Source organism: Maylandia zebra, linkage group LG11 (genome assembly GCF_041146795.1).
Source record: "Maylandia zebra isolate NMK-2024a linkage group LG11, Mzebra_GT3a, whole genome shotgun sequence".
NCBI classification, from domain to species: domain Eukaryota; kingdom Metazoa; phylum Chordata; class Actinopteri; order Cichliformes; family Cichlidae; genus Maylandia; species Maylandia zebra.
The window spans coordinates 17,939,648-17,958,293 of record NC_135177.1 but is presented as its reverse complement, the minus strand read 5'-3'; the positions used below and the strand labels follow the sequence as shown (position 1 = coordinate 17,958,293).

The window sequence follows — 18,646 nt, the reverse complement described above, 5'->3', positions numbered from 1 at the left end:
CACTTTGATTTTAGCAGTAGTTATACAAGGTATTTGGTGTGTGTGTGTGTGTGCGTGTGTGTGTGTGTGTGTGTGTGTGTGTGTGTGTGTGTGTGTGTGTCCTTGTTGTTTGGCATCCATTTTTATCCTCAGCAATGAAAAGTTGATGTTGCTGGTGTAGCTGGTGAATACTTCTGTTCATTTTGTTTCCTTAGTCTTTGCAAACCTATTTTGGTTTGAAGCTTATGTCATCAGCGTTGTCCCTCCTAAATAAAGCTCTAAATAAGCTACCTGTAAAGAAAATAATTTCTTTACAGGTAGCTTAAAGCAACCGTCCGATTTATCCAGGCTTGAGGCTGAGGCTGATTTTATGTCTCATCCCAGTCTTGAACCAGGAATATTTTCCATATAAGCCAAATGCACTGCACCCTTTCTATCTCTCTCTATAGAACTAAATTACCAAGGCATCCTCCAGTCTGCGCCTTAATGAATTAAGCAATTACAATAAAAGTTAGAATCTTTTTAATCTAGTTAAAAATACACACGGTAGTCTTTACATACAAAAATTACTTACAGTAAAATTTGTGTCTGCTTTCTCTTCTAAAACTATATTTTTGTTTCTTCTTTCTTTTAAAACTTCCTGTTGATATCTCTCTGTTTTGCTGCTTTTTTTAAAAAAAGGGGTAGCAATAATTTTATATACTAAAAGGTTAATTTAACTGTTGTTTGACAGAAGGAAATTTCTGGCTCTAACCAGTTGCGCCATGAATCCAAACCTTCACAGTGGAGCTGGGACTAACTTTCTGGCAAACTGATATACAACTGTACCTTCCCAAAGGATATTTCATCATCCATCCATATTCTTCTGGTTATTCAAATCAGGTTGAGCTGGAGCCTATCCCAGCTGCCACAGGAGGAAGCTGAAACACACCATGAGAGAACGTGCTCCACAGAAAGTCCACAGCCAGATGGTGGATTCAAACCCGGGACCTTTTGCTGTGAAGCAATCACTGTGCGGTCTTACTTCATCAGAATTTTGTTAGTCTTTCGTTTGCTTGTTTTTTGATGATCCAGCGTGACAAATGACTCTAAAGACCTCAGACTAGTCATTACACTGTTTGTGTCATCATGAAAGAGAGGCTTTTTTAAAAAATTCACTGCTCCAGTAACTTGAAAAAGTTTTAGGAACAATTGTGGGAACTCATTGGTGTTTCATGGTATGCTGCTTCAAACTATGTGTTTTCGCGTAGTTTCCATTACGTGACGGCTGCTTCACCAGCATGAGTATGCCCACTGCATGTTGACAGATTAAAGCTGTCTCTGCAGAAGGGGGAAACACCCTCGGTTTAATTTGTTCATATACTGTGAGCCAGAAATAACTAAATGAGCTAACAGAGTTGTCCATTCTTGTTCGAAAAAATGGTTCTTTTCTCCCAGCCCATCTACTTTTTGTTTTCTTTCATTTTTCCTTTTTTTTTAAACAGGAAAGACTAGTATGGTAAAGAACTGGAGGCAATCGAGTTAATGTGGAAAATATTACAATGGTAATTGCAAGTACAAGCCACACCAAACAAAAACATAAAAACCAAATTTTGGGTTTTACTTTATCATCTTATTGTAGTAAGGAAAGTAATCATGTTGTAACAATGTAACATAACGTTAATCAACATTATATCAGTGTACCTGCTATATATATTACTGATTTAATTCACATCAGTCCCTTTCTTGATTTTCTGTACAAACCTTGTATGGATTATCAGCCACGTTGGAGGTTACACTAATCATGATCACCATGCTGGTTTTCAGAGCTACAGCAGTGGTGAGAAAGGTTGGGGGGACAGCTTCCTCTAAAGCAACGTGAGCTGCTCAGATGGAATGAGACCAGGGTGTGAAACGCAACTTATGGCTCCCATTTCAGGCAGACGGGAGGGAAGCTGAGACAGGGTGGGGGCGGACAAGTTAATTAAAAACAGACGTGAAGGGAAGTGATGTTTGGCTTCGTCATGCTTCTACATTTCTTTCTCTCCTTCTCCTTTCTCTGACTCATTAAAACTCCAGCTAAACTAAAAGGGATTTCCTCCAGTAAATCACCTCACAGCTCTAATTCCCACATTGGCTGGAGACCACCATATCTTTACAAACTCTAATGACTAACGCAGTGGGATCTCTAGTCACATCTACCGAGCATGAGAAAATGCTTTAGTCTGCGACCACTGGCCCTGGATAGCATCTGCTGAAACATCCTGGCAATACACCAGGTGTGTTTCTTTGACGTCAAATCTGTGACGCAGTTTTATTCTCTCTGTGAGATAGCTCCAAATGAAACAGAAGTGGGGCGTTTAGTCTACATTACTACTACTACATACTATTGTCCATGATGTAAATGTTTTTTTAATGACAAAAATTGTGTGTGTTTCTGTCCTGTGTCGTGTTCTGTTTGTATATGTGCTTTTCTTCTGCTGCTGTTACAACCAATTTTCCCTTTGTGGGACAATTAAAGGATTATTCTATTCTATTCTACATGTGGTTTTTTATTTTTTAAGTTGACCAGACTTTCATTGCTATTCATTACTGATGTCCTTGCCCTCCTTATGTGCTCTGTGCACCATGATGTCAAAATTAAGCCCTATTCGTAACGACACAGAGCTGATTTTTATCTCATGATTTATCGAGTGACATCACTGAATAGCCAGTCGGTGGCAAGCAGTCCATTGACATCACATTTTAAGATTGTCTTCAATCACTTTGAACCCCAGCTGTGTACACACTAAAAAAAAAAGTACCTGATACCAGGTATCTAATAGGTATCTAATAGAAAACCCTAAGAATTGAGTTGAGCTGTGCCAAGCTGACCCGAGTAGGCACTAGTGGAAAAGGGCTATTAGATAAAAATGAATCCTAGCTTACCAGTTCTCCCTGGTTACTTAGCGCATGTTTCAGATGTTATTGTTCAATTCACTGCCTGCCTGCCCTTCAGCATGACTTACGAGAGGTTAGAATCCAAGATGTATGAAATAAAAGTATGATCTCTAGGCAGAGCTACACTGTAATTTGTCTTCTTCATTAATGCTGGAATCAAGAGCAGAGTGAATGCTATAGGGACTAAGTGGTAAATAACATATGGACAGTTAACATACTAACTTTAATTTTTTTGTTTATCTGTTTTGTTTAATAAATATACAAAGCAGCACAGAGACTGTCACTATTACTATATCTTCCCACTGAGTTCACTTTTGAATGTTTTCTGCTAAAAAATCTTACAAATTGTTTCTTTCACAAAAGCAGCTCTTCTCTGAGAATTAATGATACTATTTAGGACTAAATCATATGAGTCCACTCATTATTATTGTGATCCCATTAGTGGTGTTGTAGTTAACCAGACATGGGTCAGGATATTTCCAGAAGGTCTCATGATAAAATGATAAAATTACCCTGAAATAAAAACTTTTTAAAGGACAATATCTGTGTGGTCCTAGAGTTTGCAACATAGGACATCATCTTTTTACAAAGATTCAATGTCCAAAAATGTTGTTTGTGGAGATAATATTGCCAGAGAAAATAATATTGAGTATCTGTTAAGCTTAAAACTACATGCTTCCTCCCACATTACCCTGTGCATTTCTTATCAGGGGCTTTCCAGTCTAATCACTCACACAGACAATGAGGGGGTCACTTTTGATTTATTTTTTCCTCCTGCCTTTCAGATGGTGACAGAGATTTGTCAGTGAGACTGACAGGGGTGGCTGTAGCTCAGCTGGCAGAGCAGGTCAGCCACTAATCAGAAGGTCGGTGGTTCGATCCCAGGCTGCCTCCTGGCTGCATGCCAAATATCCTTGGGCAAGATACTAACCCCATGTTTGCCTACTGGTGGTGGTCAGAGGGCCCGGTGGCGCCTGTGTCCGGCAGCCTCACCTCTGTCAGTGTGCCCCAGGGCAGCTGTGGCTACAATGTAGCTTGCCATTGCCAGTGTGTGAATGTGTGTGTGAATGACTGAATGTAGTGTAAAGCGCTTTGGGGTCCTATGGACTAGAAAAGCGCTATACAAATGCAGGCCATTACCAGTGAACACCTTCTTTTAATCACTTCAAAGTGAAACTACGTAATGTGGTGTTGCCCCAAGTTCTCTGTTACAAATCTTTCTTATTATGTTGCTCTATGATAAATTTGTTCATGTAGTTAGTAATAATATAAAAAATCAACTGGTTCTTGGTCAAATACAACCTCTTGCATTAAATATCCAGAATAAACACAGGTTTTGCATATGTCACTGTGTACATGAGCGGTTGTGTAAAGAGAATCCCACTTATCCACACCCACCGTCAGAATGCACAGAGTGATAAAGGTGCACCTGATATTACTGATAATGCTATTTGTGTGTTCATTTGTCAATAGTGTTTTCATATTTGTACAAGGAGAAACACCTACCTTTATGATGTTTCTCTTCTACTAAACACAAAGAATCACCTGTTTAGTTCATCCCAAGTGTTGATCATCAATAGGATAATTCCCCACTTCAGAACTGAGTGACAGGTCACAATCCTCATGTTCTTTAAAAAGAATAAACAGATACTGTATCCCACCCTGAATGTTATGTAAAACAAGTCATCTGTCAATATGTCAGTTTGACTGAATTATATAACTTGAGAATGAATTTCTCAAGCTATATAATTCTTGAAATGCTGGAATCAAGAGTAGACTGGATACTATTGAGCAATGTTTCTGCATTGTAAATAAACAGATATAAAGCCATAAAGGTATCCATCTATCTGTCCTTCAAAAATTAGCAGGGCTGGAGCCTGTGCAAGCTAATGGGTGAGGAGCAGGTCACGCTCTTACAAACTGCTACTAAGCACAATGTCTTAAAAAACAAAAACAAAAAATGGTTTTGTAATACTATTTGAAAAGAATATTGACTTATTTTAACATTTTAAGCCCCATGAATAAACATTTTGTTATTTTCATATGGGATATATGTTTAGCAATAAAGCATTTCTATCTAACTTTACCACTAAAATTTACAATGTCATGCAAATATAGCTTCCCTTCCTTTGAGGATGTTTTCCAGTAATAAAGCCTGTAATGTCATTCAAGTTCAAGTATCTCGGGGTCTTGTTCGCGAGTGATGGGAGAAGGGAGCCGGAGATCGACAGACGGATTGGGGCTGCAGCTGCAGTAATGCGGACGTTGCACCGGTCCCTGCCAGTGGCGGACTCCCTCAGGCATCGGTGCGTTGGTGGTTCTTTGTGTCTGGGGATGGGCGTCCAGGTACACACCGGCTCACTCCTTGGCGGCCGCTTATCGGGGCCTGGAGCCTGGGGCTCGCTCGGGCCACTTCGGAGGTGGGGTGCCCCCGGCCTCTCGGCCTGGGGCTCGGTCACTCAGGCACAGCTGGCGGCCGGCGGAGCTCACGGGCGCGTCACTGCAACTCCCCCTGGCTTCTGCTCCGCGGCTGCTGAGTGAGCCCTCATCTGGGACTCTCCTCAGCTCTTACTGGGACAGTGGCGTGGCTGCCCCTCTGTTGGTCTTCCTTGGTCTCTTGTGTTCTGGGAGCCTCTGGATGTCTGGAGCTTTGATCTCCTCCATACCTGCTTCATACCCTGGAGGACGGGGCTGTGGCTCCCCACACTCCCTAGCAGATCGTTACATGGAGAAACCTTTGGAATGCAAGCATGCTGATCCACACAGGTATGCACACGGGTGTTCACACAGGTATTCACAGACGCGGACTACAGCTTTCTTGGCTGCTGCCTCAAAGCACATTGTGCGCTGTCTATCTTGCGTGCTTCACAATATCGTTTATTATTTAGTATCTACTGCTAGCTAGTTTATTGTGATGGTGCCGTTCTTTTTTTTTATTATGTTGCTCTTTGTTGTTTGCTTTCTCTTCTGTTTTTTTTTCTCCATACAGGTGACCCAGGTGTTTGTTTGTTTTTTGTTTGTTTGTTTGTTTTTTTTGTTTTTTGTTTGTTTTTTTTCTCTTTCTTCCCCCCCTTCTCATCGTCTCTTCTCCCCTTTGGTTTTCTTTCTCTCCCTCTCTTTCTTTCATTCTTTCTCCCTGTCCTATCCCCCAGTCATGTCTGTCCCGTTTGTAGCAACTGAAAAGAAAATAAATTCATAATTATAATAAAGGTCAATCAAATGGACCAATATGGCAAGGCCATGATGATCCACTTGGTAAAATAAATCCGCTTGGCATCTTTCTTGGCCTTAAGACAACAATTCTGATGGCTAAAGATCCAAACGGGACACAAAAAAAAAAAAAAAAAAAAAAAAATGAATAGGACTAGATCACAAACGAATTTAAAATAAAGTAGCCAATGTCCAAAGAAAAGCACTGAAATACCTTCAGAAAGCCTGGAGACCTACTGCTTAAGACCACTTTAAAAATCACAAGAAAAGACTGTCTCCTTGGAAGCAAAATATAAAGAAATAAGGGGTGTTTCCAGACTTGTAGTGTACACTGCTAATCTAATTTCCAGTCCGGGAATAGTCACCACGATAATCTGTTAATATGTGAAAAAATATATATACTACCTAGCCATATGTGGAAAAACTGTGTTTGATTTATATTCCTAAATGTGCTTTGCACCATAATCTATCACTGTGTGAATGACTGATTTTCGTCCCCTATAGTCGCACCCTGAATTCATGCATTTCCAGCACAGACATTTGAAGACTTTGGTTTTGTGCTTTGTGAATTATGTGGGAATGTTAGAAATGTTCTTGTGTTATGTAACTTTGTGTCCACTTTTCTTTCATTTACCAAGTCAGCATTTCCATAGTTTTCCATTGGTAACATGAATTGTACCAGAGACAAAAGTGTCCATGATAAAACAAATTTATTTCGTCATTTCTTTTTCACATTTTCCTAAAAAATTCCACCATTACAAACAATTGCTAAGGTGATTCATAAAAAATACATATGTTTTCTCAAATTTTCTCTCCAACAAAGCATTGAATAAAGTGCACTGTACAAAATACATCCCTACTTCACTTTTCTTGATACAGCAAACAATGTGATACATTATTTAAGTCCTTCTTGATTCATGTCGCAGTAATTTAACAGTTTTCTGCTTGTTTTAATTTCATACTGCAGTATATTATAACATTTATTTTCAAGTAAGCTTGCAGTGCTGCAGAAAGTTGCATCCAGGATCCAGTGCAATGACACCAACAATGCTGTAGAAACCTTACACACCTTTGAACTTGTTGTGTTGGTAAAATTAAAATTAAATTAAATTATCAGCATAGACATACACAAACATTAAAAAAAACCACAATTCTGATAAATAAATATTATGCAAACGCATCACCTCCATTAACCTCAAAGAGAACCTCAGACAACAAAACATCTCAGTGTAATTTAAAAAAGAATACGTAACACCATCTCCATATAAAAAATTGTTTGTCTCTATATACAGATTTTTAATATTTTATTATTTTCATTCTTTTTCTGCAAAAGTTGATTCGGTTCATCTGGACGTAGCGTCTTCAGTGGGAGAAACATTTCGTCCCTCATCCAAGAGACTTCTTCAGTCTCAGCTGACTGCAGGTTTCCCCAATCTTAGAAACAATACTGTTCTTCTTCTTTTTTTTTTGACTCTCAAAAGAGTTTTCAGTTTATTTCTTTAGCAGCATTGTAGAACATCCCTGTCCTTCAGTAATGTGACACAAAATAAATACACATAGTCAGGTTTAAATTTGAATAAATTACTTTTGCTCTTCAGACTTAAGCTGAACATTCACTGTGTGATTTTTGGCCCCATTTTGAGACGACTTTTCAGTCGTGCGACCATTTTGGGGATCAGCCCAATTTTCTTCTTAATCGTGTGCCGTGCATCATGTAGTAAACGAAAAGCGATTAACACGACTAACACGACCAGTGTGAGCACTCAGGTCGCATCACAGCATCGGGCCTTATAGTGTGAGACCCTGCATCGTGACCTACAAACTTCTAACCCCTGCGATTCAGTTTGAGCAGGAGCTGAATAACACACAGTGTATGCCCAGCTTTATACGTTCACTTTGTAACTTCCAGAACGCTTTCTACATGCTCTGTGGAACCACACAAAATAGAGGAACATCATAAGAACCCAGTAGCATACGTAGGCTACACAGCCATAAATAAGAAATCTAGTTTCCATTTTTTTAGCCTCAGTTGACCAGTCCTCTTTGCTCTCTTTGTAGATGGTGTAACCAAGTCCACTTAATAAAATGGCAGCCCACACCGACAGGGGAAGGAGTGGAATGTAGTTACCAACCATCTTACGCCTGCCCGATGTTCCCCAGCTGCTTTTGTTCATCGTGAGAATGGCAAAGTACTTAGCAGGCAGCAAACTGGTCATGTAGAGAGCTGAGTAAAGTGACATAAACACCATCACCATGTTTCTCCGCAGGATGCAGGCGTAGGCTGCTTTCACCAGCCCGATAAGCTGGATGCAGCACAGAACCCAGAGGATGTCCCACAGAGTGCCTGTCCAAAACAGCTGGATTATGGTGGCCGTGACAAAGAAGGGGAAAATACCTGATACGATGGACTCATAGGTCATCCAGAGATGGTGCTTGTGCCACCACATTGCATTGTAGAGCCACTCCCGGAAGTAAGATTTTGTCCAGCGAGTCTGTTGGTTGAGCCAGCGAAGGAACTGAGCGGGTGTTTCTGTGTAGCATTTTGAGCGAGCAGTGTATCTGAAGAAAGGGGGTAAAAAATAGACCTTTAGAACCTGCTTGTTTGATGTTGTAGGATCATTATTGTAGCTACTGAGCTTTGTTGGGTCCTATTATGTAATTTCTGTGCCTAATAATATCTAGAAAACATACTTAGTGGCATAGCCCATGCTCAGCATACGGTTGGTGAGATGCCTGTCATCACCAAATGTACAATGAGTTCCCAGAAACATTTGATTGTACCACGATTCCAGAAACTGCTGAAGGATATCATTTCTATACAGACCTGCATGAACAAGTACAAGAAATGACAAATTCAAAAGATGTTGGTTACAATGAGTTACATCAATGCTTTTAAGCCTTTAATATAATACTATTTAGCTAGAAAAGAGTTCCCTTACCTAAAGGGCCACTAATGCAGGACACACAGTTGAAGAAGGACTGGCAGGACCTTTCGATGTTGAAAGCCATCCAGTACCTGAGACTGCTCATGAAGCTGATGTAAGAGTCTTTAAGGTTGAGGATCATCACATCCCCTCCTACAGCCCCATACTTGGGATTACTCTCCAATACCTTGCACAATTCCACCGTGGCCAAAGGGTCCAGCTTCGTATCTGAATCACACACCTGAGAAATGAGACATAACGTCATTGAAAATTGGAAACATTTCATTTTTATTTTCATAAAAAAATAAGAAAGAAAACACTTAAGTAAAAGTAGATACCTGCATGTAATCAACCGATGACCCCAGGGCTTTAAATGCTGTGTACATCACCTCCCGCTTGCCTCCCCACTTCTGCATGATGCACACACATCTCTTGGTCTGGATCAGGCGCTCTACTTCTTTTCTCTGTGGATCCTCTCCTACCACATAATCAGAACCCCCTTCAATGCCCATTGCTGAGCCATTTTCTTCATCATGTTGGACCTGGGTGGGATCCCAGGTATGATAGTTGTTATTCCATACATAGTAGCCCGGATCCTGGTCTGCAAACACCTCTTTGAACATGTCCATCATATACTGGTCATCATCTGAATTCCCATCTATCACCATGATGATGCGCAGCAGCTCAGGGGGATACTTGAGGGCCCTGATTGAGTTCAAGCACTCTCTGAGATAAACAGGGTCCTCTTGGTAAGCCGATATAGTAAAACCGATTGTTTTGGTATAGGAGCATGGTTTTGTTCGAGATTTCATTCGCTGGTGCTCAACAAAGGCAAAAAAGCTCTGGACCAACACATGGAGTGAGAGTAGGAGTCCATAAATGCCAAATGAGATGATGCCATACATGGACGACACCAGCTGATAGCCCTGAACGTAGGCCCACACCATCACACCCAGGACGGCCAAAGCAAAGACAAAAGTGAGGATGGCGCGGATTATTGAACCCAGCTTCTTCAATAAAGGTTTTAGCTCCATTTATTTCACCTAAGGAGACACAGACAACACATATCAGTAAAGTTTTAAATACAGTCAAGAAAGCTTGTCAGTCAAAATGTCAACACATTGCAGTGAAAGATGTTTTCTGTTTAGCAGCACATGACAAAAATCGGTTAAAGACTGAAACTTTTCTGAGCAGATCTCTTTGTCATACCTTTAAATTTATCCATTGGAATATACACAGACACTCAGACTGGGAGAAAAAGAATTCAGTGAAAACAACTGTTTTATGCAAAACGTTTGTGGGACTCATTACCAATCTACAGTCAGGGGTGAAATACACCACAGAATTTATCTATAATTGCACTGTATTAACCAGTGATCAAGTTATCACGGCTGATAATCCTAGAAGGTGTTATCAAAAGAACTGTGCCCTATTGTGCGAAAGCATACGGAAAAAAGTGATACAACATATATATGTATATAGAAATAACAATTTGCTGAAGTAACTGATCAGAATTTTTGTTTAATTTTAATGTATCTAATTCTATTTTATATATAAAACTTTCAATATAGGATAATACTATATACTATTATTATACCACTTAAGTCGAATGTTAGTTTCCAAGCAAAAACAAATAATAATAATAATAATAATAATAATAATAATAATAATAATAATAATAATAATAATAATAAGAGCATGAATAAAATAATGAAACCACATATTTTTAACCCTACCTGATGTTAACACTGGCTTCATGTAGAATTATGTGATATCCACCCGGAGTTCTCTTTGTCTCAGAACTTGGTTTGAAATGCATGAGTTTTAAAGTGTAGTGTAGGAGAGGAGGGGGCCTCCTTTTTTTTTCACGCTCACGCAACCTCGCTGAGTCAGTCGTGCGTCAGGAGCAAGGCGGTGGTCCATTTAACGTGAGGGCATCACTGTGCAGATTGCATACAGCTGTTATGTTTTCTTTCTTTACCATGGAGATGTGTAGAGAGTGACCTCCGACCATGCTGCCGTTTGCTGTAAAGAAGGGAATTCCCAAGCTTCCCATTATAGGAGCATTTCACAGATGCTCTGCGGAGCAAAAAACCGACGTTTGGTGCGAACATTATTTATCTGTTTACTTATTGTTGTTGTTTTTTAAAAATATATATTTAACTCTTTTTTTAATTGTTAATGTGTTATAAGTGTAATCCAAAATGTCATAAATCTAATGTATGAAAAATCTCTAGCCGTTTTATTGTTGGTGACAATCAACTGATAAATGTAATCAGTCAAAGCCTATCAATGAGACCGATCTTAACTTCAGTTACAATGACAATTCATCTTACAATGATCTGCAGCTTGCAGATAGAAGCTTTCCATCCACTAACAGTGTAAAAACCATATCAGGCTGTTCAAAGCTGTAAGCTGAAAATCCTTTTTATGTTTTTATGTTTTACAGAAGCTGTTGTTACCGTGTGTGCAGCATTTTCGCTCATTTAAGGGTTTGTTCACAGTTAGATGTTGCCCTCTTGTGGTTCTTTTCTGAAACGCCACACGTCAAGTTAAAAATAAAGGGTTGAGGCTGTGATTTAAATTAACAATGTATATGATACCAGTTACATTGCGCTATGTTTTCATATTAAAAGAACCTAAAATACTAAAAAACAAAACAAACAAAGTAAAGAAAACAGCATATGGGATCATAAAAATACAGTTGCTGTTTGCTTTAACAAGACTGCTAATGATGAATATTTGCAACATGTCATATTGACCTGCCTTTAAAATGAGGCTCCAAGGTGAGGATGTCTAATTTTGGTAAATGCTGCCAGCTCTCACTCCTCTGTGTGTGTGTGTGTGTGTGTGTGTGTGTGTGTGTGTGTGTGTGTGTGTGTGTGTGTGTGTGTGTGTGTACACTTGCACACACATGCACACACACACACACTATACACACACACTATGTGACACTCACTCCTCTGTGTCACAACTGAAAACAGTCTGCCCTCTCTGAAGAAGAAAACTCTCCCAGATGATTTATTCCACAGCTGCCTACAACTCTTGATTTAAACATGATCACATCCCTGGAGAGTGTCTTTAAGGGAACTCTGTTGACCACTCATGATGGTCCACACCCTCTGAGCTGGCCGTAGCCATCAACATGCCCAAATAGCAGCCACAGGGACGTTGATGTCACGCAGGGAGCCCATGCGTGCTTAGGGCTGGTGAACAAGCTTCACTTAATGGTTATGTTTTTGAATCTTTCCAACAATGTGCTGCAGATTTATTGGTTCAAACAGAAACTTCTTCAAACAATGCTCCTGATTTAAACTTCTCCTAAAGTCCAGCTGTATATGGCAATACTTGTGTGCCAATGTCTCATATGATACTGATTTATGATATCAGTGTATGCATTAAGCTGTGTTTTTATGATTTTGTCAGTTCAATTTATCATCTCTATTAAATGTTTTTGTTATTATATATTAAGATGGACACATTTAGAGTTCATGAAAGCTTTTCACATGTTACTTTTATTCCACTCAGCTCCTCAGTTTTTTTCCTTTGCTTCCCATCCCTTTTCATAACCGAGCTTATTTGAAAAGATCATGGCTAAACTGGTGGTTTCTTCTATCATATGCCTGACTAATCCTTACAGTTACTGATGGTTAAACTGCATTAGTTTGTGGCCACATCAAGAATGTGTCCTCTAAAGCGCACTGCAGAAGGATGAAGATGCCTTTACCAACCTGCCATAACCTCTAAGTAGCTCATAAACATGGTTTCTGGGGTTCCAGATGGATTCAAAACACAGACAGCTGTGTTGCCAGAATAAACATATCGACCAGGATCATGCTTTCTAAAAAACATGTCAGCCCCCACATGCCATATAGCATTTGTTTTATGGGGGGGGCGTTGTAGGGAGGCTACGAGGAGGATAAAAGTCCTCAGAAACCTTGTTAGGTCCCGGTCTTTATGTGGTGGTCAAGCAAGTGCCTGGTGACTCACTCAGCTGCTCTGCGCCACACCCAGGAAACCGAAATCCACTTAAATCATTTCAGGATTTTCTAATCGAGCATTCCCATGTGTGCACCTGATGCTGTGCTGCTGTGACAGATGCTTACTTCTTTAGCTGATAGCTTAACATTAACGCTAAACCGATACATCATGAAACTGACTGTACCACATTTGCAGCAGCACTCTACTATAATCAGTGATTATGGAGAGTCGCCCTGTGTGCAACATGCTTTACAGTTTCAACCCACAGAGAGGAGTGTGGCGGCGTATTTTGCTCTTTGTGATTTATTGTTGCCTGACTTTAAGTGCTCGGTTTGCTTCTTAACTACTAAGACATCCCTGAGCATGAAACTTGGATGCCTATTCATTGTAAAGCCATTTTGAATCAGGGCTTGTAACTGCAAATGCTGTGACGGCATGTGAGGCTGCTAGATGTGTCACACACTGCATAAAATTCCTGCGTGACATCTTGATTTACGGTCTTACATACTAAAGTTTGAATTACACACAAGTGGGCTTTTCAAAGCCAAATACTTTGGACACACTTGTTTTAGCACATTGCCTGTCACTTTACTGCTAGGTAAGGTCTAAAAGAGAACTCGTATGTCTGGGAAAATATTAAGCACAAGGCAGACACGTGTTCTCTTTTTAGAAACTTCAAATGACGCACAAACAGACATATATGTACACACCACACATCATGTAGATGACTTTACTGAAATTAACCAGCTGGCATGAATCTTTTCTGTTCATTCAGATGCCATTGTGTTCTTAATCCAGGAAACATAATTGCAAACTTTTGTGTACACCCCAGGCTTGTTCCTCTGTGCACAGCCGTGCCCCCATGACACAACTCCCTGGAGCTCTCCGTCGCACATCAATGGGCCCCCTGAGTCACCCTGGAGTTAAAATAAATGATTTTTCAGTGGTTCAACCTTTTTATCACGGCGCATAAACATTTCCTGTTTTGATCTTACCTGGCAGGAGTCCTTCCCTCCCTCCAGATATCCAGCACAGATCATGTTTTCAGTAATTTGGAAAGGATATGCGTTAAAGCAGGTGTCATCACTCAGGAGAGGGACCTCCAGGCACTGCAGCTTATCTGGGTATCTTGCTGCAAAGACACAAACAGATCAATATCTTTAAAAATACCTGAGTTGACTGCCTGTTCAAGCAACACAGATAGGCTGTATAGCACAGTTTAACTTACAGCCCTCATCGCTGGGACGAAGATTCCCCCATCCTGAGACCTGGCACACTGTCCCCTCACTGGCACACCTTGAAGGAAGCACAGCAGGACGCACGTAGCTGCTCAGAGCGGCAGGTCGACTCAGTTTGATCAGCATGATGTCGCTGTCCTGTGTACGGGAATCGTAGTCAGGGTGGCGAATAAACTCAGCAGACATGATGTGCTGTTCAGTCCCATCAGGTTCCCAGATGTTGTGCTCCCCCAGACGAATTTCTAGATTTGAGCTGAAAGAACAAAGCCCACTTTGAGAGTTTCTTACACCCGACTTCATTTTAAAGTTTAAAGCTGCTTGGATTCAGGCTTGATGGGGATTGTGTGCCTTACTTTGGTTTGCAGTGTGCAGCAGAGAGCACCCACTCATCAGAGATAAGAACCCCCCCACAGAAGTTGTACCCAGTGAAGAGTGACACTTGGTAGGGCACAGAGTTCTTGGGGCACTCATATCCTCCAACAATCTTGTTATCTCCTTCCAGCGCAACTGTAGAGTAAAAAAAATACAATTAAATAAGTGGCAAAATCAGAAAATTATTTTATCAGTGATTCGGCATCCTATCCTTAACACTTGAGTGTTCGTCATTTGAATCTATAAATTAGATTTTATACCTGCCCCTCCAGAGAGAATCAGGAGAAGGAAAAGCTTCATGCCTTCTGTTTTTCTCACTGGCAGATCAATGTACCCTAATTCTCCTGGTTTCAGGTATTTCAGTCCCTCTTATCTGTCTTTTCTCAGGGCCACCAGAGGCACGCCTCAGACACTAAACAGGTGTTACATTTCCCCAGTGATACTGTGCTTGAAGTACACTATATAGGAGAAACAAAACAGCAGTTCAATACAAGTTAGAACATAGCTTGGATTAGGAAACAATGTGAGTGCTACACTTTACAGTGTGCATTCTTGTTTATTTCCTTTGTGCTGCATTACGTGAGCATGTTTAAAGCTCTCTTTTGCCTAAATACATTTTCTTCACAGAACAGTCATGTGACATTATACTTTTTATTGCAGGTTTATCATAAATTGAATACTTTACATGACATGCACTGCCTTCAAGTGACCCACAGAGTGACGTCAATGGAAGTTATGACTGTGCATGTGGGTGAAGCTCATGTGGTTACAGATGCTCACGTACCATTTTTCAGCACAAAGACAGCAAAAAATGCATTTAAAGAGAACTAAGGTGGCAATATTTAACCTATAAATGTTAGCCTTTTTCATTTAAGGTAGAATAAGAAATTTGTTGCCTGGAGATGAGTGTCAGGGGGGATTTGTGACTGAATGACAGCAGCAAGAGAGAAAGGGAAGGTTTACAAGATGGTAGTGATATTATTATTGCATCTAAGGATAATAGCTGCATATAGGACAGAAAGAACTGCATTATCCTGCTAGCAGAGTTTCAGATCTTTGCAAACATCTGGACAGACAGCACGCTAACACAAAGTTAGCAAAGGAACCATGGTGTGTGGTGCTGGTGTCACAACTGAAGAAACTGAGTGTACGCAGACGTTTCCACACTAGCATCACAGTGACAATCGCTTTGAAGTCCCTTTGAGCTGCTTTTCAACTTTGGTTGGGTTTTTTTGTAAGTTTTGTGGTCACACATAGACCCCCAATAAAGATCAAAGGTGTGTCCTCATTAGAAAACGGATTGTGTTTTGTTTGTGGGACTGGTTATTATGTTAGAATGCATTTCAGGTCATGTTACAGAATACAGAAGGTAAAAGTAATCTAATAGGTAGTGTACCAAGTAACTTTCTCTGGGGAGCAATTAAGCAACAAACACCATTACTTTTAAGAGAAGTAGGCCTATAAGGAATGTGTAATACACAACTTTTATTGAATGATGATAAAACCCCACTTCACTACTTCAATACCCCAATGTTGGTAGTGAAGGAGGACATGCAGAAGGTTGGTGGACAGAGAAAGATTCTAGCGATCGGGTGTAATGTGGGCAGTTGGCCTCTAAAGGAAAAAAGGAAGAAGAACAAGTAGAAGAAGGACTGAAATGTCACCTTTTGACCTTTAAAGTATTCCTTTCATCTCTTCTTTTTAGTAATATCTACTAACACAGCAAATTAAAGAAGTAAATCTAGAAAATGTAAAGTAATCCTGTCTTGAAACTGTACAGAGTAGAATTTTCTGGCACAACTTCACGTACTTCCATCAAGAGACACAATTACAAGTGCTGCTGGAGTATTAAGCTCTTGATACACAGTCTGTCTGGTTCCTTGGGAAATCAGTGAATCATTTTAATCTGTCCAGTTTAAAATATTAAACAAAAATATTAAGCCAACACTGCTGAGTCATAATTTCACAATAGAGATATACTGAAAAGCACAAAGCTCTGTTACTCATGTGTGAGCGTAGGTGTTTATCAGCACCAGACAGGAAAACATTGAAATGTTAGGGCCCATTTACCCAAACCCTGTGATTATACACTTAAGGTTAAAATATAACGCATTCCCATCCAGCACAGGCAGGTTCTTCACCCTGTCATTGCTATGAGACACTCGCATAGTCTGCTTCACTCCTCGTCCAACCTGTATCTTCGTTTCTTCTTTTTCTGACTGGAAACAGCTGCTTGGTTCTGCTGGTAGACTTACTGGACTTACTCACCAAAGTCAAAAACACATCAGGCTGCTTATCTGTTCCCCGATATGAGCAGCACTTTACCTCTTCTCGGTCTAGATTTTACAAGACCTGCTGACAAATTTCATCGCAATATCAAAAGAAGTTACAACACTGCAAGACATCACAGCAACCCACAGTGGTATTTATTAGACTAAGTCCCAAAGTCGCTGATTTAACTGTTGGAAAGTTTCAAATCTGTGACAGCCTCACATATGATAGCCAGATGCCTGTTTAGTTGCACATCTGCAAGACATCATTCAGGATGTGATCAGCTGGATGAATTAAGTAATTAAGAAAGGAAAAAAAAGTTCACTGCTGCTTTCTCTGCAGCCTAAGACTGTCATTGACCTCCAGTTATTTCCAACACCGCAGCATCTGTTTTTCCACATTTGCTACCCTAACGCTTGCTTAGATTATATGGAAAGCATAAAAACTTCCATTTATTTCACCATCTGGCACTGCCTGCATAACCACTTCCGGTTCCCCTAATCCCGTTCCACTTTACCTCAAAACACTCTCAGACGGACAAGACAGAGAGCACTGTGTCAGATCTGTATGACTTATGCAGTGCCATGCTTGTTTTCTGTCAGACAGAGCTGAGGTTGAGTATTCATATTCACTAGGTCTGCTGAGGGGGACTGCGGTTTAAAGTGGGGACGAATGTAAGGAAGTGGTTTTGGTTACTGAGGTGCAGCTTTTTTCCCTGTGTGTGGTTTATTTGTGGAAAAAAAAATAACATTTCCTACCCTTATGAGCAAAAACAGTTGGCACGGGTTTTGACTCAAAAAACAAAATTCCTGACCTCTCCGCACAAGTGAGATGAGGGTTTGATTTCCAGTCAGCACCGCAATAAGATCAACAAACCTTTGAGGTTGCAAGACACAGCAGATTCCCACTGTTTGTGACTTTATGGCAGTGTAATGGAGGTGTAGAAGTTTCAACACTTATGTTCCCCCGTGAAACAACTCGGGAATTTACACATTCCTCTTTAGAGTTTAGAAAAGTTGCAAGGTCACACTGTTTTGCACTCAAAAGCAAAATACTGGGTGTATTACAGTGACGCTGGAAGCTGCAGTATGTCATTAGTACTTCACTATCCCACACACAAAGGCGCACACATGCACAGACAGGGAAAGATACATGTATAAATGTACATATATGTTTGGTGTGCCTTCCAGAACAGTTGCTCACAGCTGCTGTATTAAATAATAACCCCCCTCCCCAAACTTCAACAGTGGGCATCACACTCTGCTAAATCTGTATTCTCCTTAAACCTCCACTGGTTGTTCTACACACCCAAATTGGTATTTGTGTGGCATACACATAATTGCAGGTTTGGTTGGTAAATCAAGCCTTGGGCTCTGAAAGCTTCCCTCAAACTATAGCCCTGAGATAGCTATTAATATCCTCTACAGACTCTAGCAAAATGCTTTGCCTTAAAGTTCTGTAACAAAACAGCACAGCAGAAAAATGGGGAAAACACACACACACACACATTTTTGCAGAAAAATAGTGGATGTATTGCTCAAGAGAACCGTGATAAAATTAAACGCTGTCTAGACTTCAGCTAAAACAGGCATGTACTTTAGTTTTGGAGCTGAACAGCTTAATGTTGTGTTTAAGGGAGATGAAAAGATGCGAGCAGTTTCCTGTAGCTAATGGAATGAGTTTGGTCCGAGCATCAGGTATCGCTCACTGGGGATTTTTTTTTTTACTAAAAAGACAAAAAGAAAAGAAAAT

At 40.3% G+C, this 18,646-nt stretch overlaps 2 protein-coding genes across 2 annotated transcripts; both read right to left on the bottom strand.

The window, feature by feature from the left end:
• Window positions 1-8,112: 8,112 nt before the first annotated feature.
• On the bottom strand, window positions 8,113-10,846 carry has1 (hyaluronan synthase 1). The gene is given in 6 exon segments (XM_004541589.5): window positions 8,113-8,123; window positions 8,126-8,667; window positions 8,800-8,932; window positions 9,048-9,273; window positions 9,371-10,075; window positions 10,769-10,846. Coding segments are annotated over 5 exon segments (1,608 nt in total). The 5' UTR covers window positions 10,067-10,075; window positions 10,769-10,846.
• A 2,883-nt stretch (window positions 10,847-13,729) lies between these two features.
• Window positions 13,730-15,011, bottom strand: LOC101465598 (trypsin-3-like). The gene is made up of 5 exons (XM_004541590.2): window positions 14,884-15,011; window positions 14,605-14,758; window positions 14,242-14,504; window positions 14,009-14,145; window positions 13,730-13,930 (listed from the first exon to the last, which is right to left on the bottom strand). The coding sequence occupies exons 1-5, from the start codon at window positions 14,921-14,923 to the stop codon at window positions 13,781-13,783; spliced, it is 744 nt and encodes a 247-aa protein (XP_004541647.1). The 5' UTR covers window positions 14,924-15,011; the 3' UTR covers window positions 13,730-13,780.
• Window positions 15,012-18,646: the final 3,635 nt, after the last annotated feature.